The 22,940-nt window shown below is 51.9% G+C and overlaps 2 protein-coding genes across 2 annotated transcripts; both read left to right on the forward strand.

Annotated features, from left to right (window-relative positions):
* The first annotated feature begins 1,516 nt into the window (after window positions 1-1,516).
* tmem135 (transmembrane protein 135) lies at window positions 1,517-8,432 on the forward strand. The gene is made up of 15 exons (XM_053847949.1): window positions 1,517-1,682; window positions 1,917-2,044; window positions 2,564-2,656; window positions 2,744-2,777; window positions 2,857-2,922; window positions 3,738-3,784; window positions 3,856-3,897; window positions 3,964-4,137; window positions 4,203-4,272; window positions 4,335-4,502; window positions 5,558-5,621; window positions 5,703-5,779; window positions 5,852-5,950; window positions 6,013-6,080; window positions 6,974-8,432. Exons 1-15 carry the CDS (start codon window positions 1,545-1,547, stop codon window positions 7,122-7,124), a joined length of 1,419 nt encoding a protein of 472 aa, XP_053703924.1. The 5' UTR covers window positions 1,517-1,544; the 3' UTR covers window positions 7,125-8,432.
* Window positions 8,433-9,235: 803 nt separating this feature from the next.
* ltn1 (listerin E3 ubiquitin protein ligase 1) lies at window positions 9,236-21,512 on the forward strand. The gene is made up of 32 exons (XM_053847924.1): window positions 9,236-9,402; window positions 9,573-9,779; window positions 9,977-10,075; window positions 10,266-10,496; window positions 10,576-10,628; window positions 10,697-10,877; window positions 10,943-11,116; window positions 11,184-11,374; window positions 11,444-11,591; window positions 11,661-11,903; window positions 12,286-12,588; window positions 12,686-12,898; window positions 12,966-13,007; window positions 13,082-13,253; window positions 13,811-14,050; window positions 14,120-14,273; window positions 14,327-14,477; window positions 14,548-14,761; window positions 15,464-15,620; window positions 16,747-16,860; window positions 16,934-17,061; window positions 17,847-17,982; window positions 18,047-18,191; window positions 18,250-18,463; window positions 19,402-19,639; window positions 19,713-19,793; window positions 19,859-20,045; window positions 20,116-20,281; window positions 20,339-20,559; window positions 20,629-20,823; window positions 20,883-21,050; window positions 21,121-21,512. Exons 1-32 carry the CDS (start codon window positions 9,361-9,363, stop codon window positions 21,181-21,183), a joined length of 5,271 nt encoding a protein of 1,756 aa, XP_053703899.1. The 5' UTR covers window positions 9,236-9,360; the 3' UTR covers window positions 21,184-21,512.
* The last annotated feature ends 1,428 nt before the right edge of the window (window positions 21,513-22,940 follow it).

Raw genomic sequence — 22,940 nt, forward strand, 5'->3', positions numbered from 1 at the left:
TCTGCGTCACGTAGGTCTGGGTCCCTGAGTGAAGCCCAACTTCAGTCCGTGTTTCCGTTTGTCCAAGTGAAACCTACAGTCTCAGAGCGGGTCCAGAACAGTAACAAGCACAATATGGACCTAAAAGATTATATTGGAGTAAGTCTGTTAAGCACTGTAAACATGGCATGAAACCTATGCATATACTACATTTTACAGGCATTTGATTTGAACATAAATCCAAATAAAAATATGGATCAGATGACGAAGAAAGATAAAAGGGTAATTTATTTCATTTTCTTTCCATGTGAAACAAGAAATTTGAAAAAAAAAGGCAATTGAAAAGACAAAAAACAGTTTAGCAGTTGAAGTAGAAACAACAAACCGGTCAGGAAAATCACGACATAACAGCTGTACGGCTTTAGTCTGACCTCAAAATACAGGCAAAGGGCTGCATTTGGCCCCTGGGCCACACTTTGCCAGATGTGGCCTGATTGTTGGGTGGGTGTGTTGGGGGTGTGGAGCCACTGAGCCTCACCAGGAAATAATCCCAAGGATTGATGAGAGTCTGAGTCACATTGTTTTATGGACTGAGCTCAACACACACACACACACACACATGCATGAGTGATCTTTGAGTGAACACCTGACCTGTTAGTGCTGCTGCTGCTGTGAGTCAAAGTTCTCACTGATCTCCACAGAAGGTGCCTGAGAAAGCAACGTGCTCTCACAAATCTGAGCTCAGACATCATGTGTGAAGAGGAACTGAAAGAGCAGCAGCGGTGCTGGAGGAGGCCTCACTGTGACATGAAACAGACCACACAGACGAAGCTCGAGTATGTGCGTCACCCAAGCCGCACTGGAGGCAGGAGACTGGAGCGCGCCGTGTCAGCTGCAGGTTAAATCAACGGCACTGTCTCGGTCGATGGCCACATCACCAGAGCATCACTGGAGAATATAAACCCAGTGAGCGGCTGAAAATACAGTGGAAATATGCATGAATTCAGTTTATCATTTTCACATTATTCCCCATCTTTAAAATATTTAACAGAATGAAAACATGCTGTATAACAATTGTAACTGGTTCAGCACACAGTGAGGGGCGTGGCTGAGCACCACTGCGAGGCAACACTGCCCTCTGCTGGCCACTTCTAGAAGTTCACTCGTGACAGTCGATTCTCCACCCGAACGGTCCAAAGTTCCATTTGACTGCTGTGCCCGTGAAAACCTCTCTCGAGCTTGTTCTGCTCCGTGCTGCACTGTTCCTCTTCACCGCTGCGGTTGTATGCGCGTCTTCGCTGGGTCGAATCAATAACAGACGCGCAGTGATCCCGTTCTAATGACTCTGTTGTCCCTCTTGTATCTAGTGATGCGGTGATTAATTCAACAAAACAAATCTGGGGAAAATTAAGAACTCAGACTTGATCAAAACTGAATGGATGCACCTGGGAAAACGACCTCCGAACTGCCAGTTTAGTGTCAAGCAAAAGTCAACACGTGGGTCTGACGTCACGCGCGCTGGCCGCGCAGGCGCGCCGCGGCCCGCGGCCACAGTGTCCCCTGTCATGGCTGCGCTCAGCAAGATTCCCCACAACTGCCACGAGATCGGCCACACCTGGGACCCGTCGTGTGCGCGCTCTGCCCTGGATGTGACCAGAGGTGCGCTCGAGGTCTCCTTCAAAATCTACGCGCCTCTGTACCTGGTGAGCGACGTGACGCGCTGAAAGTAGCTGGTGTTAGCTTCACTCATGCGGACGGGATCAGCGGTCTGCGCAAAGTTCGTCCGCTCGAGCAGCTCCTGAGAGGAGGCTGTCGCCCCAGCGGAGTCGCGGTGCTTTAAACCACTTGTGCCATGACGTTTATGACACATGACGTCACAGCATCGTGTCACTCTGAAGGGTGAGCATGTGTGAGTCAGGTCGGTTTCTCACCTGCAGATCGCAGCGGTTCTCAAGAGAAGGAAGAAGGACTACTACATGAAAAAGCTCCTTCCGGAGATCCTGAGATCCACCTCTTTTCTCACCGCCAATGGGGGTCTCTACATTGTTTTCTTCTGCTTCCTCAGGTGGGTTCTGACCTCAGGGGCTCAGTGCTGTGACTCAGCAGCGTGTTGTAGTTATTCGAGGTGAACCAGTATTGATTTTAATGTTCAAACACTGAAACAAATAGTTACCGAGCTGTAGCTTCAGGCTGCGACCCGTGTCTTTGCCTCTGTAGGCTGAGATGAAGGTCACATGGTGGGAAGATTCCTTCACTCAGCCACAGATGCTGAGCAGCCAAGGACTTCCTCTTAGAGGCGCCTTGATTTAGACTGAAGCGGCGCGGAGTTGGAGCTGTCATTGCTGAGCCCACACTTGCTCTGGTGTCGTCAATGTAGTTGTGTCATGTTGTTTGACCTTCACCGTGACGGATGATGTCGGACGCTGGCGTGGTCGGATGAATGGCCTTCTGTGTGCGCCTGCTGCAGTGGACAGTGGTCACGACACAGCTCCATTTGTTTGTGTCATGTGACATCGGCTGGTGCTGAGCAGAGATCAGATGATGATGATGATGATGATGACGAAGTCTGCATTGGAAATTGCAGGAAACTCCTGGGAGGGTTTTACTCGTGGTCGGCCGGGTTCGGCTCGGCGCTGCCGGCCTCCTACATTGCCATCCTCCTGGAGCGGAAAAACAGGTCTGGTCTTGATCTTCTTGGACTTCAGCTGCTGTCCTGGACATGACTCACCCGAATGCTCTTTTGACCCCCCCACCCCCTCCACAGGAGGGGACTCCTGACCATATACATGGCAAACCTGGTGAGAAGTGGTGTTTTCTCACGTGTGAGACGCCCAATTCAGCACAACTAGACTGACTGGTGTGCCACTCTGTTGTCAGGCCACTGAGACCTTGTTTCGCATGGCAGTCACACGCGGCATCGTCACACCCGTCCCACACGGCGAGGTGAGGATTGGATTTCCGTCTGTCCTCGCACGAGTCCAACATCCGATCAGAGCTGACTCCCAGGCGCCGTGACGAGCATCACAAAGTGTGCCTCAACCTAGTCCTCCATTATATGTGTCTGGCAGCTTGAGCCTCTTTTTTTCACTTTTTTATTTGATTTTTTCCAACATGTAATGCTACAAGAGCAATATGCAAATGAAAAATTGTTACATTTTTCTCCCCTGAAATAAAACGAGTCATAACAAAATACCCCCCCTCCAAAAAAACCTCACACATAAACACATAAAACTTAAACACTAACAAACAAACTGACACCAGTCGGTAGTAATAAAAAAAGATATCAGCAACTAGAATTTTAAACCAGTAAAGCACAGTCTTTCCAGTAGGTTGGAAAATGAGTCTTAATATTTTCCAATTTTAGGAAAAACAAAACATCTCTCACCCAATGAATAAAAGTGGGAGGGGCTTGCATTTGACCTGTATTATTCTCCTGGCAAGTAGGGTCACAAAGGCGATGGAGTCTTTCTCAGATGAGGTCAGGGAGGGTGAATTTGAGGTTCCAAACCATGTAGTGGCACATCTTCACCTGCGCTCTGAGGTATGGTGTTAAATATCTCCACCCAAAAGGAACCACGGGCTGGGCAGAACATGAGCGTCAGATTGGCAGGTGACACCTGTCGCAGTTTGAGCTTGAGCCTCTCCCATGTCTCCCAGTGTTGAGTCACTGCTAAGTTGGTTTGTCTGTGGAAGTGGACTGCTCCAGTCTGAGCCCCAGTTGTGGAGCCTGATCTCAAATGGAGCCTGTCTCCCGTCAGGTGCTGCTGTTCTGCATCACCGCGTCTCTCTACATGTTCTTCTTCAGGTGAGAGCTGCACACTTGCTCCCTTAGCCGCGCGAGTGCTGCTTCTGAACCCAGATGTTTTTGCTCTGCAGGAGCAGAGATGGTCTCAAAGGCTTCACCTTCTCCGCTCTGAAGTGAGTCCAGTCAGGTGGCTCGGTGCAGAGCGCCGTGCGTGTTGTGACCCGCTGTGTCTCCCTCAGGTTTATTATTGGCAAAGAGGAGATTCCAAGTCACTCCGTCACAGCAGAGACCAGTGTCCCGAGACCCCCCGAGGCGCCTGCTGCCGAGACTGAGGCCTCACCCGTGTCAGCGGAAGGGCCCGTCTCTCGGAGGAGAGCCATGGCTGCCTACAGCAGGCGGCTGCTGGAGTCCATGTGAGACAGTCAAAGCAGCTGCTGCCTGCTCCTCCTGCTTCCAACTCTGCTTCCTTGTGTTCCAGATGCAAGCATGGGCCCAGGCACCGGTGCTGCAAACACTACCAGGACAACTGCATCTCCTACTGTGTTAAAGTGAGGCTGCTCCAGCGCAGCGGGGGAGGACGGCGCTCTGACAGCGTGCACTCTGTCTGCAGGGCTTCGTCCGAATGTTCAGTCTTGGCTACCTGATCCAGTGTGGCATTAAGGTGACCTCAGCCTTCAGGCAGGTCTTCTCCAAGCCCTCCCGACTCCCTTCCCTCTTCTATAACAAGGAGAACTTCCAGCTGGGAGCTTTCCTGGGCTCCTTCGTCAGCATCTACAAGGTACCTCTCACCGTGTGTTGTCTGGTAGAAACCCATGCACCTTGTCTGGTGATAGCAGCGCAGACTAGACGCTGTTGTTTATGAATGAAGAGCTCGTGAACGCACCATGCGCCACCACACTGCACATGCTGTCAGCGGAGGTCTGTTACTACGTTTTAAGCTTTGAACGGCGTCCTTAACTCTAAAGACAGCCATGGTATGCTCCGGTCTCTGTGGCTGCAGTTTGAGCAGGCCGTGACCTTTCCCCTACTCTACTAAAGGGCGCTGAATCTCCCCGAACAAACGTCCGTATCTCGAAAACCGTAGCAGATAGCGAGGAAATGTCAACAGTCTATGGTTTGTCCGGTTGAAAACGTGTCACTTAACCGCGATTTTTCCCGAATCCGTGATTGCGGCGTGTTTTAGACTCTCAGGCAAATTCTGAAAGTGCTGCAGTAATTCTGAGCAGGTTTTACGCGAGAGGACAAGTGTGACTTCAGAACTGGAGATTTCCATGTTTCTGCGTTCCACCGTTTGGCACAATGGCAGTTCGGGAACTGGAACATGACCAGATCGCTCCACTCTAACCAGCTTGATAGCTCACTGTAACTTTTCGATTTATGCCAAATCTCGGGTTCTTTGAGGCCGATTTGTGGACAAACAATACCACTTGGCTGTGATCTGTTTTTAGGGCAGCAGAGGATGAATGTGCTGCGTTTCACTGAGTTTCCAGGCCAAAGTTTGGGGAGTAGAGGCAAGTAGAGTTGAAGTAGAGGCAAATTTCTGAAGTGTTGAATCCTCTTCCTATTCATTTTCAATGGGAAAAATTAGTCACAAAACCTGGAATATCTCTGGAATTCTGGCACCGAGGTCCGAGAAAAGTCATAGCAGGCGATTCCCAGTTGGGCCGCACGCTTTGGCTTTGGAGCCGCGTCCGTACAGCGAAAGCTCTGGGACGGGTGGCGTGTTTAAACCAAATGGTCGAGGCGAAGAACAATGTGGTTTTGGTGGCTGAAATCCCATCCACCACACGGGCGCCAGGCAACAGTGGAGTCTAATCTCTGACTCACTCTCAGGGAATGAGCTGTTTGCTGCGCTGGATCAGAGACATCGATGATGAACTCCACGCTCTGGTCGCTGGTACGACGACGCTCGGGTCCAATTTACCAATTCCATGTGTGTTTTGGGTTCCAACCCTTCTCCATGTGTTCCACCTCTCAGGCTTCCTGGCGGGCAGCTCAATGTTCTTCTGCAAAAGCACCACAGTCTCCATGTATCTCTTCAGCAAGCTGGTGGAGGTGAGTGAGCTGTTGGTCCCAGCCACCTGCAGCAGCTGCTGCGGGTCCCTAACCTCTCACCTCTGTCCACAGACCATGTACTTTAAGGGCATTGAAGCCGGCCACTTCCCCTACATTCCCTGCGCGGACACCATTCTCTATGCCATCTCCACTGCCATCTGCTTTCAAGCTGTAAGTTAGCGTCCTGTTGTTGTCTGTGGAGGAGAAGTAACCAGTGACTGGTGGCTGTGCAGGCTGTGATGGAGGTGCAGAACTTACGGCCTTCATACTGGAAGTTCCTGCTGCGGCTGACCCAGGGCAGGTACGAGGGAGCGGCCCGGGTGTGGGGGGGTGTTGATGTTCTACTGTCGATTAGTGAACTATGAGTGACATCTTCAATAAGGCCATGGAAAACAAGCATTTTAGGAGAGAGAGAACTGTGACAAGGTTTTTCACCACACGAGACAAAGGACTGACAGTTTGGATCATGATCTGGAGAATAGACTCTGACTCCATGATCATTTCTTCAGCTGATGGTTTCTCATGTTTCCTCAGCAGCATCTAGGAACTGTGTCCAGACTGCTCCATAGTTCAAGTGTTCAGAGACATGAGACACAGCAGACAGACAGACAGACAGACAGACGGCTCCATTGAAGCCCTCAATAAAGCTGGCAGAGCAGACACCAGCGGCTTCTACCAGAGACCTGAAACATTGAGTTGCTCATCTCTGCACTGCAGAGTTCACTCTTCTATTGAGACGTCAACAAACCATGGTGTTGGAGACAAACTCCACTCCTGAGTTCCATCATCAAACAGAGAGACTGGAGTGTCTGACACATGGAGGAGAAGGAACATGGCTTTATCCTCATCATTATTGATAATTACAACATTTATGGTGATAACTTTTTCTGTCCATATGGCCCGTCCCTACCGTCGATGAATGATGAATGACCCTTTCAACTCAGATTTAGTGAAACGTGCTGACGAGTCCAGACCTGGACAGGATTCTTCCTGGAAGGTTCTGCATGTCTGGTGGTTGTCGTCAGTTTAGTCCAAGCTGTTTCCATGAGATGCGACGGTCTGGTGGTCTGGACCACCGCAGCACTCCTCTCTCTCAGTATTTGACTGACCATTTGTTTGTGTCCTCTTTGACACGTTTCACCACGAGTGTGGTTGACACTGCATTTCTCCCTGTGACTGCTGCTCTCTTCCCAGATTCGCTCTGATGAACAGGAAGGTACTGGACGTATTTGGCACCCAGGCCTCACAAAACTTCAAAGACTTTGTGCCCAGACTGGATCCTCGTTACACCTCAGTTCCCTGTCAAAAAGTGCTCCTACCTGCAGAGGACATCGTGCTTGGATGATGATGATGATGATGATGATGATGATGATGAAGACGACGTGCTGGTTATTGACGTGAACATTCTCATGGGATGGAAAGACGGTTTTACATGGTGTTGAACGGACGTCAGAGTCATATAAACGGATGAATATATTGTTGCCATGGAAACCGACGGGAGCGAGACCTTAATAGAGGAAATGGATGTCTTGAATATTCAGATAATCTAAGGCTAATGAGCAGGACAAATAAGGCTCATTGACATGAAGTGGCTGATTGAATGTCAGTTAAATTACATTGGAATCTTGTTTACTCCATTTAGTTTTAGTAGTGCGGAAAATTTGGGAGAGTCGTCATGATGTTAATGAGCCAGAACTCTTCCTAACGACTCATCATACCAGTGTAGTTCAAGGTGGCCACTTGATGCTGCCACTGGTGCAGGGAAAGGTCACTGACACAGGAGACACGGCGGAGTGAAGTGCTCACTGTGGGGAGTGCAGGGAGTGTCACCAGAGGCACCGGGCCCTGGGTTCCTGGGCCACGGGTTCTGGGTCCTGGGTTCCTGGGCCACGGGTTCTGGGCCCTGGGTTCTGGGTCCTGGGTTCTGGGCCCTGGGTTCTGGGCCCTGGGTTCTGGGCCCTGGGTTCTGGGTGTGGCCCGCTCCCCGGCAGGTGACCTCCACTCATGTTCTGTTTCTGCTTCTAATTGTGAGCATATTTAACTGCGATAGTTTAGCAACTAACCATTCACTCCACCAGGCTGCGCAGCCATAAACAAATACTATTGAAAGATATTTACAGATGATCCATCTGGGCAAACCAAGAACTTTATGTAATATATTTTAATCCTGATAACAAAGTACCAACCAGCTGATCTGGTGTGGCCCTTTAAATACATTTGAAGAAGAATACAGTCATCAGAATGTGTTTGAAGTGATGGCTTTGGTAACATTAGTGAAGAAAGTCATCGGTTCTAGTGATGGAAATGTAGCTCCATGAACGCGCCGTTGATGTTCTGTTTTGTCACTCTGGAAACGGTCCTGTGGAAACGCTGGCTGAGAGCTGACGCACGGTTCTTGCTCCGACTCTGGTTTCTCCTTGTTGGGAGGAAGGTGTTGCATGGGTCAGTTTTGCTTCACATCATTTTCCGCCGCTCAGATTTGCACTCGCGAACCAAGCTCTGACATGGTTCACGTTTGCACCCAGCAATCCAAACTCAAACACACGGTACCTCCAGGGCGGACGCCATGATTGTGAGACGCACTACACACTGGGCTTGTCAACATTGATTTGTGTGAGAATTAAATATTTGATCATCCAAATCCTACCTACCTTCTTTCCTGCCCACTTATATTGACATTTAAGGACACGGATGCTTTTGTTTCTCCATTGTTGTCATCCTACAATCTACTTCTCAACCAACGACTGAACTTGGTTCAGGAAGATGCCCTGTGTAACAGAGGTCACCACTGATTCAAAATCTTTTCTTTTATTGCCGGTAAATGTACTGGAAGTAACAAGAAGACTGGAAGTAAATCAAATGTCTGGACACAGGCCACAGCATCCTCTCTGGCATGCGCACAGCTGTGAGGGCGAGTTGAGCGCGCGAGCGGACGTCACAACGGGAAGTCAAATGAAGCGATGAAACAAATATAGCTCAGAGAGAGAAACACAGAAACACACATTTGCAAAAAGAAAACTAAAACATATTTGTGACAATCAGTGGTGTTTGTAAATGACCACTAGGTGTCAGTGTTGGGTAAAAAAAGGAAACAAGAAGAAGGACAGTGGTTAATGACGAACGGGCGATAAAATGGAACAAATAAACAAGGCGACAATCATAAAGGTTCTGGACGATTCATCAAACAGAACAATATTGAAATGAAGGAATCCATTTTTCACTCTGTTACACCTGCTGCCATTCAGTGTAGTTCTGGAGGACCGTCACCAGGGGGCAGCGATACGACGCCAGCGGCGATGTCGTTACTCATTTCAAAATAAGAGTTTATAAATTACTGTTTTTAATCGTTTAATGCGTGTTCATGGGCTTTACTGACTTCAATTTCGCCAATATTTTAGCTATAGCTGTGAGAAACGCATGATGACCTACATGAGCCAAACTATTTTTGCGCTCGTGATGTTGTGAATCGTGTTCCCGTTTCCGTATGCCAAGATCACTTCCGGGTAGTCTTCGGTCCAAGAGTGACTCAACGCGCCGAACCGCAGGCACTTCTTCAAGGGTTCACATGTTTGGACACGGTCATGGGGGGCAAGAATAAGCAGCGAACAAAGGGAAATGTCCGGGTAGGTTTCATATCTCTGTGGAGCGGCCGCGCCTCAGCGATGGTTAGCGTCGCAGCTAACGCTAGCTAACTTGGTGAAGCCGCCGCTCTCCTCTGCTCGGTCGTGACATTTACGTCTTTTCCTCCGTGGTTATATGGTCATTCCAAAGTGTGTCGCTTTGCCACCTCCAGCCTTCCAGTAGCGGCCGGGCTGCCGAGGTGTTGACCCGGGAGGGAGGCGTCATACCCGGGTTCGTGGGCTTTGACACGTCACTCACCGCTGACCTGAGCTATGTTCCCGCCGTCCACGGAGCCGAGGAGATTGACAACCTGGTGGATGCTGACTTCAGGCTCGTGCTGAGGAAGCTGTCCAAGAGGGACGTCGTGACGAGGCTGAAAGTGAGTGGCGCTCCCGATGATGATGATGATGATGATGATGATGATGCTGCTGCTGTCAATTCAGACCAAGAGACCAAGCCAGGCGATTTTTCGCATTGATCTATTGAGGCTGCTGTGGTGCCACTTCATGGATGATCGTTGTTGTGATTTTCATGGAGCTTGGACCGCTGTTGTAAACTTTGTTGAATTGTTGGCAGGCGGTGCAAGACTTTGGCTCCATGTGTCAGGAGCGGAGCACTGAAGACGTGAAAGGTGTGCTGCCGTACTGGCCCAGAATTTACTGCAAGATATGCGTGGTGAGCTTTTGCCACTGATCGTCAGATTTTCAAAGGAAACTATTTGTTGTATTGTTATATTTTTACATGCCAAACGTACACATCTGACCACATGATGAACAACACACTCAAGGCTGCAACTGTGTGTGTGTGCGTGTGTGTGTGCGTGTGCGCGTGCCTGTGCCTGTGTGCGTGTGTCTGTGTCTGGTAGGACCACGACCGACGAATCCGAGAGTCCACCCAGCTGGCCTTCGAGCAGCTGGTGCTTAAAGTGCGCCGCAGCTTGGCTCCCTTCTTGAAGAGCTTGATGGGCCACTGGATCCTGTCCCAGTGTGACACTTACACACCTGCAGCCTCCGCCGCCTGCCAGGCCTTTCAGGCTGCCTTCTCACCTGCCAAACAGCCTGAGGCTCTTAGTTTCTGCAAGGATGAGATCCTCACCGTGAGTCGTGGGCTCAATTTACGCAATGACGCCTGGCTTTAACTGAAAGCTGAGCGCCTGTGTTTTCATGATGGTGCAGGTTCTCCAAGACATTTTACTGAAGGACACTGCAGACACGCTGAGTGATGCACAGTAAGTCTGGCAGAGACGTCCATGCCACTCTGCACTGGTGCTTATCAGCATTTCCCTGTCTCCCTCAGAAGTGTGACGGAGGAGGAGAGAGAAGCTAAGTACGTCCGCATGCTCACCAGCTCGCTGCTCGGGGTGAAGAGGCTGCTGTCCCTGCTGCCCCAAAGCGACTGCGTGGCCTTGGAGCCCAGGCTTTCGCAGCTTGTCACTGCAGCAAAGTTCTGGAAATTCGGCAAACACAGAGCAGCACAGGTGCTGGACGCACCAGGCTTGAACCCAGATCCAGCGTCTCATGTCCTTCTTTGGGTGTTGTACAGGTGAAAGGAGCTTTCTTTGAGATGCTGTGTTCCCTGTGTGAGCTGACTCCTGCGCTGATGCAGGCGGAGGCGGCTCGCCTCTGCCCAGCCGTCCTTCTCAGCATCGATGACACCGACCCTCTCGTGCTGCCTTCAGTCTGGGAAGCGGTTCTTCATGTTGTCTCCACGATTCCTGTGAGTGTTGAATCTGTCGCTGAGGCTGTTTCCGCTCGTTTATTTTAGCTTGTGCTTCACCTTCCAGGACTGTTGGACTCACGTTCATGCCAGGAAAGGCTTCCTGCCCAAACTCTGGACCCTTCTGAGAGAAGGGGGCAAAGGCATGGCAAAGTCCCTCCACCCCAATTTGATGCCACTGCTCAGTAAGCTGCCTCCTGAAGTCACTGACCCAGCCTTGGACTTCTTCTCCTCCTTCTTCTCTGCACTCTTAGATGGGTACGTTGTTGTTGTTGTTGTTGAAACTACAGTGTAATGTTGGACTGAAGAGTGTTTCCTGTGTTTCAGTCTGTGCGGTGAGCGTGCAGTGTCAAGTCCATCGGAGAGCGCTGTCATCGTGACCTCAGCTGTCGAGTGCTTGAGGTACACCATGTTGCAGCACACAGAGCAAGAGGAGGCTCAAGGGAAGATCCGCTCCATGCTGGTCTCCCAGCAGGTGACGCTGTACGCCGGAAGCTTTTCACTGTTTCTCTGCTTTCACTGACGCTTCATTTGGGGCTCGCAGTTGCTGCCCCTGCTGGAGCGAGCTCTGGCCAGTCCACCTCTGCAGAACGGCCCTCTCTTCCTCTTAGTCACAGAAATGCTGGTGTCATGGGAGAAGAGGGCGACCGCTCCCAGCGACGGCGCCGACGTGTTTCAAGGACTCGTGACGGACTTCTGGTCTGAGCTCGGTGATCTGTGTGTGCGCTACACAGACAAGGAGCGACCGGATCAGCAGGCTTTGGAAGGCATTTCCACCTTGTTGCAGGTGACGTTTGCTCATCCCTTCTTATCTAAATTTTCCTCCTTCTACTGCTTTATCTCTCACTACTTCAAATTCCCCTGCCATTCCATCTTCCGCCTTCTATATTACTCCTTATCTCCCTCAACCTTTTTCTACTGATATACTACCTTTGCTCCTACATCTGCTTCTTCCAGTGCTTGGTCCACCAGTGCTACTTTATTTGCATGTTTCCTCTTCTTCCTGCCGTCTATCTATTCCTCTCATTCTAATTAAACCGTACACACTTTTTATAGCTCTACTTCTTGTACTCCAAGTGCTTCTTCTGGTTCTTCCGAATCCATTCACTGTCTCCAGTTCTAACAAATAAGTAGCACAATCCTGAGTTGCTGTTGTCTTTTCTGCTCAGGTGATGCGCTACCCTGAAAGAGTGAGCAGCAAGAGCATGCAGAAGAAGAAGTCTGTCAAAATCTCTTTGTCAGAGGACGAGAAAAGTGACATTGAGAAGGACCTGGCTGGGAAACCTGTGGAGGCGGTGTCGGAGCTTGTGAAGGAAATGGCTCTTGAATCCCCACAGACGCAGCATTTGGAGGACACCGTCTGCCAGCTGGCCCAGCTGTGCCTGGTGCATGTGGATGAGAGAAACTCAGAGCCACATCTCCTCTTCCTGTCCCTTCTCCTGCGCTCCTTCCACACACCAAAGGTCTTCAGTGTGAGTCTGACCTTGACCAGTCCCTCACTCTTTTCACCACGCTGCCTCTGAAACAGTTTCACAGAGCTTCTGTTGTTGTCCGCGCTTGCTTGTTCAGACCTTGCAACAGGAGGGCGACATAGTGGGTTGCGAGAAGAGGGCAGAGGTCAGTCCTGACAATCCGGCTGTCCGGTTCCTGCTGGAGCGAGTGGTGGTGTGGCTTGCTGAGCAGAAGAACAAAGACACCCAACACTTGGTTGAGATGATCTTCAGCTCTCTGCACTGTTGCAGCCAACAGGAGACCACGCGCATCCTTAACCACATTACCATGGTAACCCGAGCTGCTGTGCTGCCCTTGTTTTCACCTGCTGACTCTAGCGCCGCCTCTCCCTCCACAGATGGGTTTAGACTGGTCGGTTGTTCTGCTTCTCATCCAGAAGGTGTGTCTCCTGAGCTGCAGCTCCGTGACTGAATGTGTTATTGCCGAGTCATGCATGCGTGGTCATCTTTCCAGGCTTGTGTTGACCCGGAGACCCATATGAGCTGCAGGGACTGGCTCAAGGGTTCAGTTCTTGGGGAACAACTGTTGGACTTAACAGAGGAGCTCTGCAAGATGGAACGTCCTTCTGCATCCTCCAGCAGCTGGACTCTGATCAGCCTGGTGCTGTCTCAGCATCACAACAACGGTAAAAAGCTCGCACTCACTCCGACTGTGTTGATCATACAACATGAACGTGAATCAGTTGTCACCCGGTCTTTCCTTTCTGGATCAGCTTTCAAGTGAAGCAGGCTCTCCTCCCTTGTTTACGTCTTCCAGTTTCACAATTTCAGTCCATGTTGTTAAGCCACAGCCGAAAGTGTGTTGCGTGTTTTCTGGCTTCTGCAGCGGTTGAAAGTGTATCAGATGAGATCAGGCTGCACTCAATCTCAGGTCAATGGACACTGCTTGGAGATTGTGTCCACTCAGCTGAGTCAGCACAAGAAGCAAAGAACCCTCCTGGTCTTGCTGCAGCCAAGCAATTTTCTGAGTCAGAGAGGTGATGAGAGAAATCCACCGAGCCTCAGATTAAGAGGGACCAAGTGGTGCCTTCAGTCAGGCCAGATGGTGGAGTGGTGCTCAGTGCTGCAGCCTCCTGGGGCTTAGACCAACCCCGTCTGTTGAACTGGGAAAGGCTTGTGCCCCGGTGACCCCCACACCTCATCCCTTTATTTGCCTGTCACTGAGTTGTGTCCTGTCCATCAGAACCCCTCGTCGGCGAGGTCTACTTGGAGAAGATCTTGGAGAAGCTCCACGCCACTTTGTCAGAGACCAAGAGTCTGTCAGACGCCGGAAACATGGATCCACTGGTCTCCTTCATCTGCGACGTGGCTTCCACCTTCTTCATGTCGGTACGCGATTGTCTCCTGCTGCTCTCGGCCGAGGAACTTCTGTTCACAGTTTTCCAGCTCACGGCTCAGGATCAAAAGCACACGTGCCTGTCAGGTATCAGAATCCTGTTGCTTTTGGACTTGACTGCTACAAAGCCAACATTCTCTGGTTTTCCTGACCTAGACTCACTTTTGGAGAAGTTAAGGAAAGTGTGCACTGCTGGAGTTCGATCGCTGGTCCAGCACTCTCAATATGAGGTGAAGGCCGACGGGTTCCTGCCAAGTGCAGCGCAGTGGGTCAGGAACCAGCTGCTCTCCACCCCTCTTGACAGCAGAAGGTTAGAAACTCTGAGCGTTTCTCAGTGCTCAGGTCTCATGAGGCTGATTTCAGTTTACAGGTGTTGGTGCTGGCTGTGCAAGACCTCGTGGAGACTCTGGTCTCCGTGTGTGACCACGGATCCCCCTCTCTGGTCCAGTTTGTCTCTCAGTTGATTCCCAGCCGACCGGGATGGGACCAGATCAGGGAGGCCTTGCCCCCTCAGGTGAGCAGTGAACGTGAGCGACAAGGAAATGTTGGGCAGCTTCTCCAGTGTGGTTGTTCATCTCCCACAGTGGATCAAGTCCAGCTTACTGTCGGGCCACTACCGAGGAGCCGTTGAGAAGTCCTCCATGGACATGTGGGCGAGTAACGCGTCCAACACATTACCAGCTCACCTTTGTACCAGTGCCCTGTTGGGCCGAGTCATCCAGACCGTGGCTGCCCCACCCTGTGACCACCACAAGAAACAAGATGGTTCCTCAGAATATCCAGACCTCAAGGACGCAGGTAGCTTTTTAAGATCCTTGTTGTTTTTTTTTTTTTTTTGTCATGTGACCCGTTCAGAGATATGAGTGTGTAAATGAACACGTTGATATTCACCTCACATGCTTCCCCCCTGCTTATCTGAAACCAGATCCTGCTTCACCTTTAAGAAACAGAAATCCTCCTCCTCGGATAAAATCTTCTTCATCTAATGCCGTCTTTCCCTCGACGGCTCCCCCCTTCCCTCTCCTGCTCGGTTCAGGGTTTGTGTGCAAATGGATAGCTCTCTATCATTTACTTCCCAAATCAATAATGCGGCTGCTCCTTCGCTCCCGCAGCCCTCATCCCACCCATCTCCTCTCCACTATGTGGATGGTTTGGAGTCACTCCTCCGCACTCTCCTTCATGAGCTTCTTACCTCTTGGATTATTGCTGAGGCCCTTTATTTAACCTCATAACTCCTGCTTTACAGCCACACGCTGCCTCCCAATTAAACTCCATATGGAAGTTTAAATCCTCCATCCGAGACCATCCACCACTGCGCCTCCTCTTATCACTCTGATTCCCTCTCCTCCTAATCCTCTTCACTCTGGACCCCACCCCGCCCGGGCCTTCATCCACTGTCTTTCCCATCACCAAAACACTCTGTCAAGGCCATGGATGTTGAGCTCGACTGCGGTGTGTTTTGGTGGCAGCAGGTGTTTGACACGTCTGCTGACTCCACAGCTGCAGAGCTGCTCTTGTCTGCCCAGTGGTGTAAAGAAGTGGAGCTCAAGGCGACAACAGTGTTCAGCCACCTCAGCCTGGGGGCTGACTGGGGCCGAGCCGAGGGACTCCAGAAGCTTGTCCCGCTCAACGACCTGCTGCAAACACTCTACACCAGGTGAGAGTCGCCGTAGCAGCCGCAGCTGAGTCTCTTTCACCCTGACCGTGGCATTCAAAGATTCCTGGCAAGAAGGAAAGAATAGGAAACTCTATCTTTTGCTATTTGGGAAGCCATTGCCGCTGTGATTTCTTGACTCTGGCCGGAGTTATGTGGGTGTGGCGTGGCATTGTGCAGGGTCTCCGAAATAGTTGCCACGGCTTTCCTTGGACGGCAACATCAAATTGCTCTTTGTGGTGACGTTGGAGGAGCTGATACAGATTTGTGGAGTTACCTTGCGGTGCTGTGCCAATGAAAAACACGTCTTGCAAATCACTTGAGACTGACACTCGTCATCCGTTTTGAATCCAAAATACAGCCACACGACCGAATAGCAGTCTTTTTTTCAGAACAAGTTAGTTTTGAGGCTGTTTGGGAGGTTGATTCTCATGTTCCCAGTTTGCCATCCATATTCCTTCAGTTTCTATCCTGTTGCCGAGTGATCCCGTCGCTACTGCGTTCACGTCACCAGTGAGACACGTGACGACGAGGTGCTTCATCATTGGCTGAAGGTGAAGCCATGAGCATCGTGGGAACTCAAAGTCGTGGCTTGCAGCGCTGCTTGGGAGCGTAAAACTCACAAAGGAAAGAAGCATTTGTGATGCAAATCCAGCTGGTTTGGAAAGTAAATGCCAGTCAGTATTAATTTAAAATGAAATCAGACACAAGGGCGAAACGATTTATCGTGCAGGCCTTATGAACAGCGTGCATCACTGTTGCCACCGACGCCGTCTCCGTCACACTCCAGTAGATGAGCAATATTGCTCCAGGAGTCTTGAGTGTCGTCAGCGGCCGCGTCCCCTGCATGCCTCATCACCAAACTCACTGCGTTTTCTCACGTAGCAGAAATTCATTGAACTCCTGGCAGGGATTCTGACACAGCGGGTGCGGCTCATGATATTGTGCATGGGTTTGTGGAGCCTCTTCAGCTGCCTGTGATTCATTATTTGTGTGTAATCTGGCAAATGGTAAATGACAAAACGATCAAGGGAGTGTGTGAAGAGATATTAAAGGCCTGTGCTCCTCAATCCATTTGTCATCCTCCAGAGGCAATAAAGATCTTTTGATGCTTAAAATCTATTGTTAGATCGGCAGAGGAGGGCGGACTGTGGTCTTTGACTCTGGAAACCTTCATCCGTTCCAACAACCTGCCGGCCTCTCACAGGTCAAACCTAAGGAACCTCTACGGACCCGTCGACAGGTCGGCTGTTAGGGAGTCCCCTCTGGACCTCACTCACTGTTGCTTTGGGTTGACGTTGTGTTTCATTGGACAGTTTGATGCCGTTGTCTGGAAGCAAACTGAGCACGCTCCAGGTGCTTTGTCCTTTCCTGAGCAAAGATGAGAGGGAGACTTTGGTCACACTGGCCACTGCGGGGATTGTCAACTGGCAGGAGAACCACGGTGAGTAGGCTCTGTCCCACCAGGATCATGAAGGGCTGTGATGCTTAGGACCTTGCAAAACTATTCTGGAGAGCCTGTGCAGGGACGGGCAATAACTGATGGTACACCATATCCCAGCAACTCACTGGCTGCATTGGACCTGCACACGTGAACATGAGGAGAGGGTGACGGCGCCGTGCTCTCCAGCTCCGCAGCGTGTGACAGTTGTGGAGAGTGTGGTGGACTTTGCTTCACCATGGTAGTTTGAACCTTTGATAATGACGCTGGTCGACTCTGACTCTCTGGATCCCTGTTTCTGTGATGAGATGGAGTGGTCCTCACAGGTTCTCTGAGGCGCTCCTCTGCCTTGGTAATGTTTCTTCAGCAGCATCTAGGAACTGTGTCCAGACTGCTCCATAGTTCAACTGTTCAGAGACATGAGACACAGCAGACAGACAGACAGACAGACAGACAGACAGACGGCTCCATTGAAGCCCTAAATAAAGCTGGCAGAGCAGACACCAGCGGCTTCTACCAGAGACCTGAAACATTGAGTTGCTCATCTCTGCACTGCAGAGTTCACTCTTCTATTGAGACGTCAACAAACCATGGTGTTGGAGACAAACTCCACTCCTGAGTTCCATCATCAAACAGAGAGACTGGAGTGTCCGACACATGGAGGAGAAGGAACATGGCTTCATCCTGATCATTATCGCTGACATGACAACATTTATCCTGATAACTTTTTCTGTCCATATGGCCCGTCCCTGCTGCTGAGGCTCCCTGACCCTGGTCTTGTTTGACAGACGCTCACGGCTGCCTCTCAGTTCTGCTGCTGTGTCTGGAAGCCAACACTCAAGTGGAGGAGGCGGTTTTGCTGGCTCTTCTGGCCACAATGATGGAGTGGAGGAACAGCAAGGAGGAGTGGTTCCTCTTTGGCGGGTACATCAACTGGGATCCCAGTGGCGCGAGTGAATGACGCAAGTGACTCTCTTGTGCTGTTCAGGGACCTGTCTGAGGCTGGCGCCCAGCAGTTGAGTCTCATCGTGGAGATGATGCGTTTCCTGTCCTGGCTGGTGACTCACAGAGCCGCCGTCCTCGGAAGTGCTCAGTGGGACTTCTTACTCTGCTCCCTGCTGGCTTGGCTGGAGGTAACCCCCACAGCAGTGAAGCGCTGTTGTCCTGCGGCTTCATCACCCTCTGCCCCAGGTGGCCAGCGACAACGTGGGTGCTCTGTGGAACCCCTGGGTGCAGCTGGTCCTGTGTGAGAACGCGGCCATGATCGTGACCTTGAGCCAGTTCTTCACGTCGCCTCCACCAGAGCTGCTGGAGAGGTTGCCACCGGGACTGGCCGGCGAATGGACGGACTTCTTCCTGGAGGGGATTTCCAGTCTGTTGCTGCCCCTGCCGGTCAGGATCACAGGTGTGTGGAGGTGAAGAGAGAGACCTCGAGGTCTGATAGATCCAGCCGCTGAAAGATCATAATGTCTTTACCCAACAGAATTTAGAATTGGAATAATAATAAAAGAATCTAGTCCTTGAGGAGAGAATCTGGGGCAGTGATGAGAGCAGGATTTTAGCTAGGATTCTGAAACGGGGCGTCCAAAAACCCCGCCCCCTCCCGACTAACAACTAACAAGTTGATCTGTAAAAAACACAGCTGTGAACATCTGTTTGTATCAAAATAACTTGATGGACAGCAGATAAACGGGCATCTGAGTCAAAGAACAAACGTTGACAGACATGAGATGCAGGGTCCCTGGGCAGCTGTTTCACTGGCTGAGCCTCATTCATTCTAACAATAATAACATTTCTATAATGATTCCTTCCCTCACTACGAGCCGTGGTGTGTCCAGCCTTGTGTCTCCATCTAATTGATGCCAGATAAGCAGGTGTATCAGCTGTGATGGTTTTCTACACTGCCACAACCACAACATCCATTCATTCAGACAACACATATGTAAAGGCTTGTGGCTCGATTTAATCAATGAAACAACATATTCCTCCCATTAGAAAGCAATGAGTTTGTTTTGAAGTCTGGAACTGATCTGCGGTTTCCTCCTGACATCCCATCAACAGCAGCTTCCATGCCGCCAGTGTCGCCACTTACCGCCAGATGACCATGGCAAACTAATATGGCGACCGCGATGGCAAAATACGGTGGTGGAAGGATCGAGAATCTGTATTCGGTGAAATCACTGGGGGGGAAAACACAATTGAATGTAAAGCAGTGAAATGACACTGAGAGTTGGACGTCATTCACTAATGATACATTTAGGGCGGCTGGTCTTGCAGTGTAGACGCCCTCTGGCTAGGTTTAGTTTCTAGTTTTTGACTTCCGTCTGTGTGGCGACTCTGCAGAAGCCTTCAAAGAACCGGATGAGGCGCTGTTTCCTGCGGCGCCGCTGCGCTCGGTCAGCGCAGCCCTGGCGCACGTGCCGCTCCAGCAGCTGAGGCAGAACTCGCTCCCGCCGCGATTCGTGGCCGACCAGATGACCAACCTGCCCGAGCCTCTTCAGACCCTCCTCAACACCTTCTGTCCTCTGCTGCTCTTCAAGAGCCGAGCGCTGCAGGTGGCCGTCTATCACCTGCTGGGGAGGTGAGTGCCACTTTCTCTGCTGCTCCTCCTGAAAGCCGCACTTGAGCCTGAACCCTCTGAGCGTGTGTCCAAGGGTGATGCCGCAGCTGCCGGAGTGCGACGGGGAAGCAGAGGGCGCCAAGCCCGACGACGACGGCGCGGGCGACCAGAGCCTGTGAGTGGCTTGCTGTGGCGCAGCGGCAGGTGAAGCTGATTTACTGGAGGCTCTGGATGTTGCAGGTCTCCTCCTGCGGCGCTGATGAGCGTCCTGTCCACCTGCGAGGACCTGTGCCAGAGCATCCTGGCCGACCTGCCAGTCGGGGAGTTCGCCGTGGTGCACCCTCTCAGTGTGGAGTACTCGTGCAACCTGGGATACCTGCTGTCCTGGAGGCTGCTCCTCACCTTCTTCAAGTCCTCGCCGTCCCATGTGAGTCCTCCTCAGGCTGGTGGAGGGCCGGCCCTGATCTCTAACTGTGGCCCCTCCGCCTCGCTCCCAGCTGCGAGCCCATTACTCCCAGCACCTGAAGAGGAGCGGCTCGCTGAACAAGCTCCTGCACCACCTCTTCAGACTGATGCCAGAGAACCCCACTGTCCCGGGACAAGGACCTGAGACCAAAGAGCCCAAAACGTTCTTCACTGAGCCCCTGGTTCTGGAGGTGGACGGTGAGAAAATGACCTTCATCCTGCGTCAGGACAGGGACTGATCTTTGGTGTCCTCAGAGAGGGCGGGTGTGCAGTGGGAGCTCCCCCACCTGGCCTGCAGCGTGTACTACAGCGCGCTGCAGCACCTGCCTGCCATGGTGCGCCTGTGGTGGAACAGCCAGGAGAAGCGCGTGAGCGCGGCGGCCGACAAGTTCACCATGAAGCACGTCAGCCCGCTGCTCTCGGGCCAGGAGATCTCGTCGGTCCACAGCAGCACCCAGATGTTCCAGAACATGACGGTGAGCGCCAGCGAGTCGCCGCTGCCGCCGCCGCCGCCGCAGCAGCAAGAGCGTGTGCTGTCTCCCCAGGTGAAGGCTCGCTCGGCCGCGCGGGAGGTCATCGCCACCTACTCCGTGGACGACATCTTCATCGAGCTGGTGATTCAGCTGCCGCAGAACCACCCGCTGGGCTCCATCACGGTGGAGAGCGGCAGGCGAGTGGGCGTGGCCGTGCAGCAGTGGAGGCACTGGATGCTGCAGCTCAGCACCTACCTGACGCACCAGGTACCGCCTCCTCCTGAGCCACCGCCGCAGGTCGTCCTCACCTACATGTTGGCTTCCAGAACGGCAGCATCATGGAGGGTCTGGCTCTGTGGAAGAACAACGTGGACAAGAGGTTCGAGGGCATCGAGGACTGCATGATCTGCTTCTCCGTCATCCACGGCTCCAACTACTCGCTGCCCAAAAAAGCCTGTCGCACCTGCAAGAAGAAATTCCACTCGGCGTGTCTGGTGAGTGCCAAGCTGGTGGGGCGGAGTCTGTGGTCTGGCGCGCTCACGGCTCCGCCTCCTCTCTTCACAGTACAAGTGGTTCACTTCCAGCAACAAGTCCACCTGCCCGCTCTGCCGCGAGACGTTCTTCTGAGCCGCGGCTCGCATGACGCGCGGCGATGGTTCCGCCACCTCTGAGTTTAGGTTTTAATCACAAAGGACCTGGATTCAGGTGGATATTTCAGCCTGGACTTGGATGGAAGGTTCCACGTGTTCTGAACCTGTTCACCATTGTTTCCTGCATTTCACATGTCTTAAGGATGAAAGTTGTTTTAATGGTTCCTAATATTTAGGAGAAACTGAGCAGAGTTTGGACACGAGTGGAGAGAGCAGGGTGGTGTCTTCCCTCAGTGCCGCTGGACACACGCTTGGCCTTGAATAAAAGACAATGGATGAAGACACTCGCCTGTTTTTGTCTGCAGTAGAAACCGTTGGTGAGCCTTGTTCCTTGACCCCAGTCCACCACTGGGAGACTCGCTCTCTGAACTACATTGGACTTTCCCTCCGCTCTGCTGTTTCTGTTGTTTCAGCAACAAGCACATTTGTGTGTGTGTGTGTGTGTGTGTGTGTGTGTGTGTGTGTGTGTGTGTGTGTGTGTGTGTGTGTGTGTGTGTGTGTGTGTGTGTGTGTGTGTGTGTGTGTGTGTGTGTGTGTGTGTGTGTGTGTGTGTGTGTGTGTGTGTGTGTGTGTGTGTGTGTGTGTGTGTGTGTGTGTGTGTGTGTGTGTGTGTGTGTGTGTGAATCGTCACATGCTGCTGAAGAGCGTTTTTGATTTGTCACACACGCAGCGGCCGCCGTCGCTTGACCTTGACCTTTGGAACTGACATTGATCTGCTAGTCAGGAACGTGTCTATAATGAGATGCCCTTTACACACACACAACGGTCCCCAGGAGGATAGTGTTTTGTCAAGGATTGGTCCCCACAGGGCAGTATAAACAAGCCACACGATTGTCTCCCTATCTTAGTGAGGACCGTCATTGCCATCAGCCCTTCCCCAGCCTCTCCCCCTGAACCTCACCATCTGACACACATGACTCAGCTGAACCTGACTCTGAACCAAACTGAAGCACAGTGATAGTGACCCGGCTGTACAGCTATACAGTACAAGAGTGCACGCGCGCACACACACACGCGCAGCTTCTGACCGAGTTGACTGTCTCGCTCCTGACACGTTTCGCCAGCAGGGGGCAGCATCGGCGCGAGGCAAACTCCGGTGACGTCCTCGTTTCTTCTGGTTGGCGGAAGTCCTCTGTTGCTGCTTCAGCGTCTGCGACCGTCGCCGCGCGCACCGGTCCCATCATGCCGTGCGGCACTTGCCGAGCCTGCGCTCACCAGTGTGGAGTCCCGCGCAGCAGCGGCAGAAGCCTCTCCCGAGTTTCACGTGTTTTGGCGCCATGAAAGTGACGGTGAAGGCGCCATCAGGTGCTTCACAGGTTTCCAGTGAGAGTCAGACTTGACTCCTCCTGTGGTGAAGCAGGTGCTCTGCAAGTTTGCTGCTATCCAACACACGGCCCGGGGGCCAAATCCGGCCCCTCAAGTGGCTTACGAGGCCCATTCAAAACACAAACTTCTGCCGACCTGTGGAACAACGGTTGGAAGATCTGAGCTTCGTCCTTCATCCTGTTCAAAACTCAGACCTGATGAAAAGCAGCGCTAATGTTAGCATCAGCATCCCTGCGCTGGCTTCTTGGCTCAGCGCAGGGATGCTGATGCTAACATTAGCTTCAGTCGAAACATGCCGACGTCTTTGTGTTGCAACAGCGCCTCCTCCGCCGCCGCCTGCCTGTTCCCCAGCGGGTCCAGGCTGGACGTGGCCTCCCGTGGCTCCACCTTCACCCCGTCCACGAGCTC

This window comes from Synchiropus splendidus, chromosome 17 (assembly GCF_027744825.2).
Source record: "Synchiropus splendidus isolate RoL2022-P1 chromosome 17, RoL_Sspl_1.0, whole genome shotgun sequence".
Taxonomy (NCBI): domain Eukaryota; kingdom Metazoa; phylum Chordata; class Actinopteri; order Syngnathiformes; family Callionymidae; genus Synchiropus; species Synchiropus splendidus.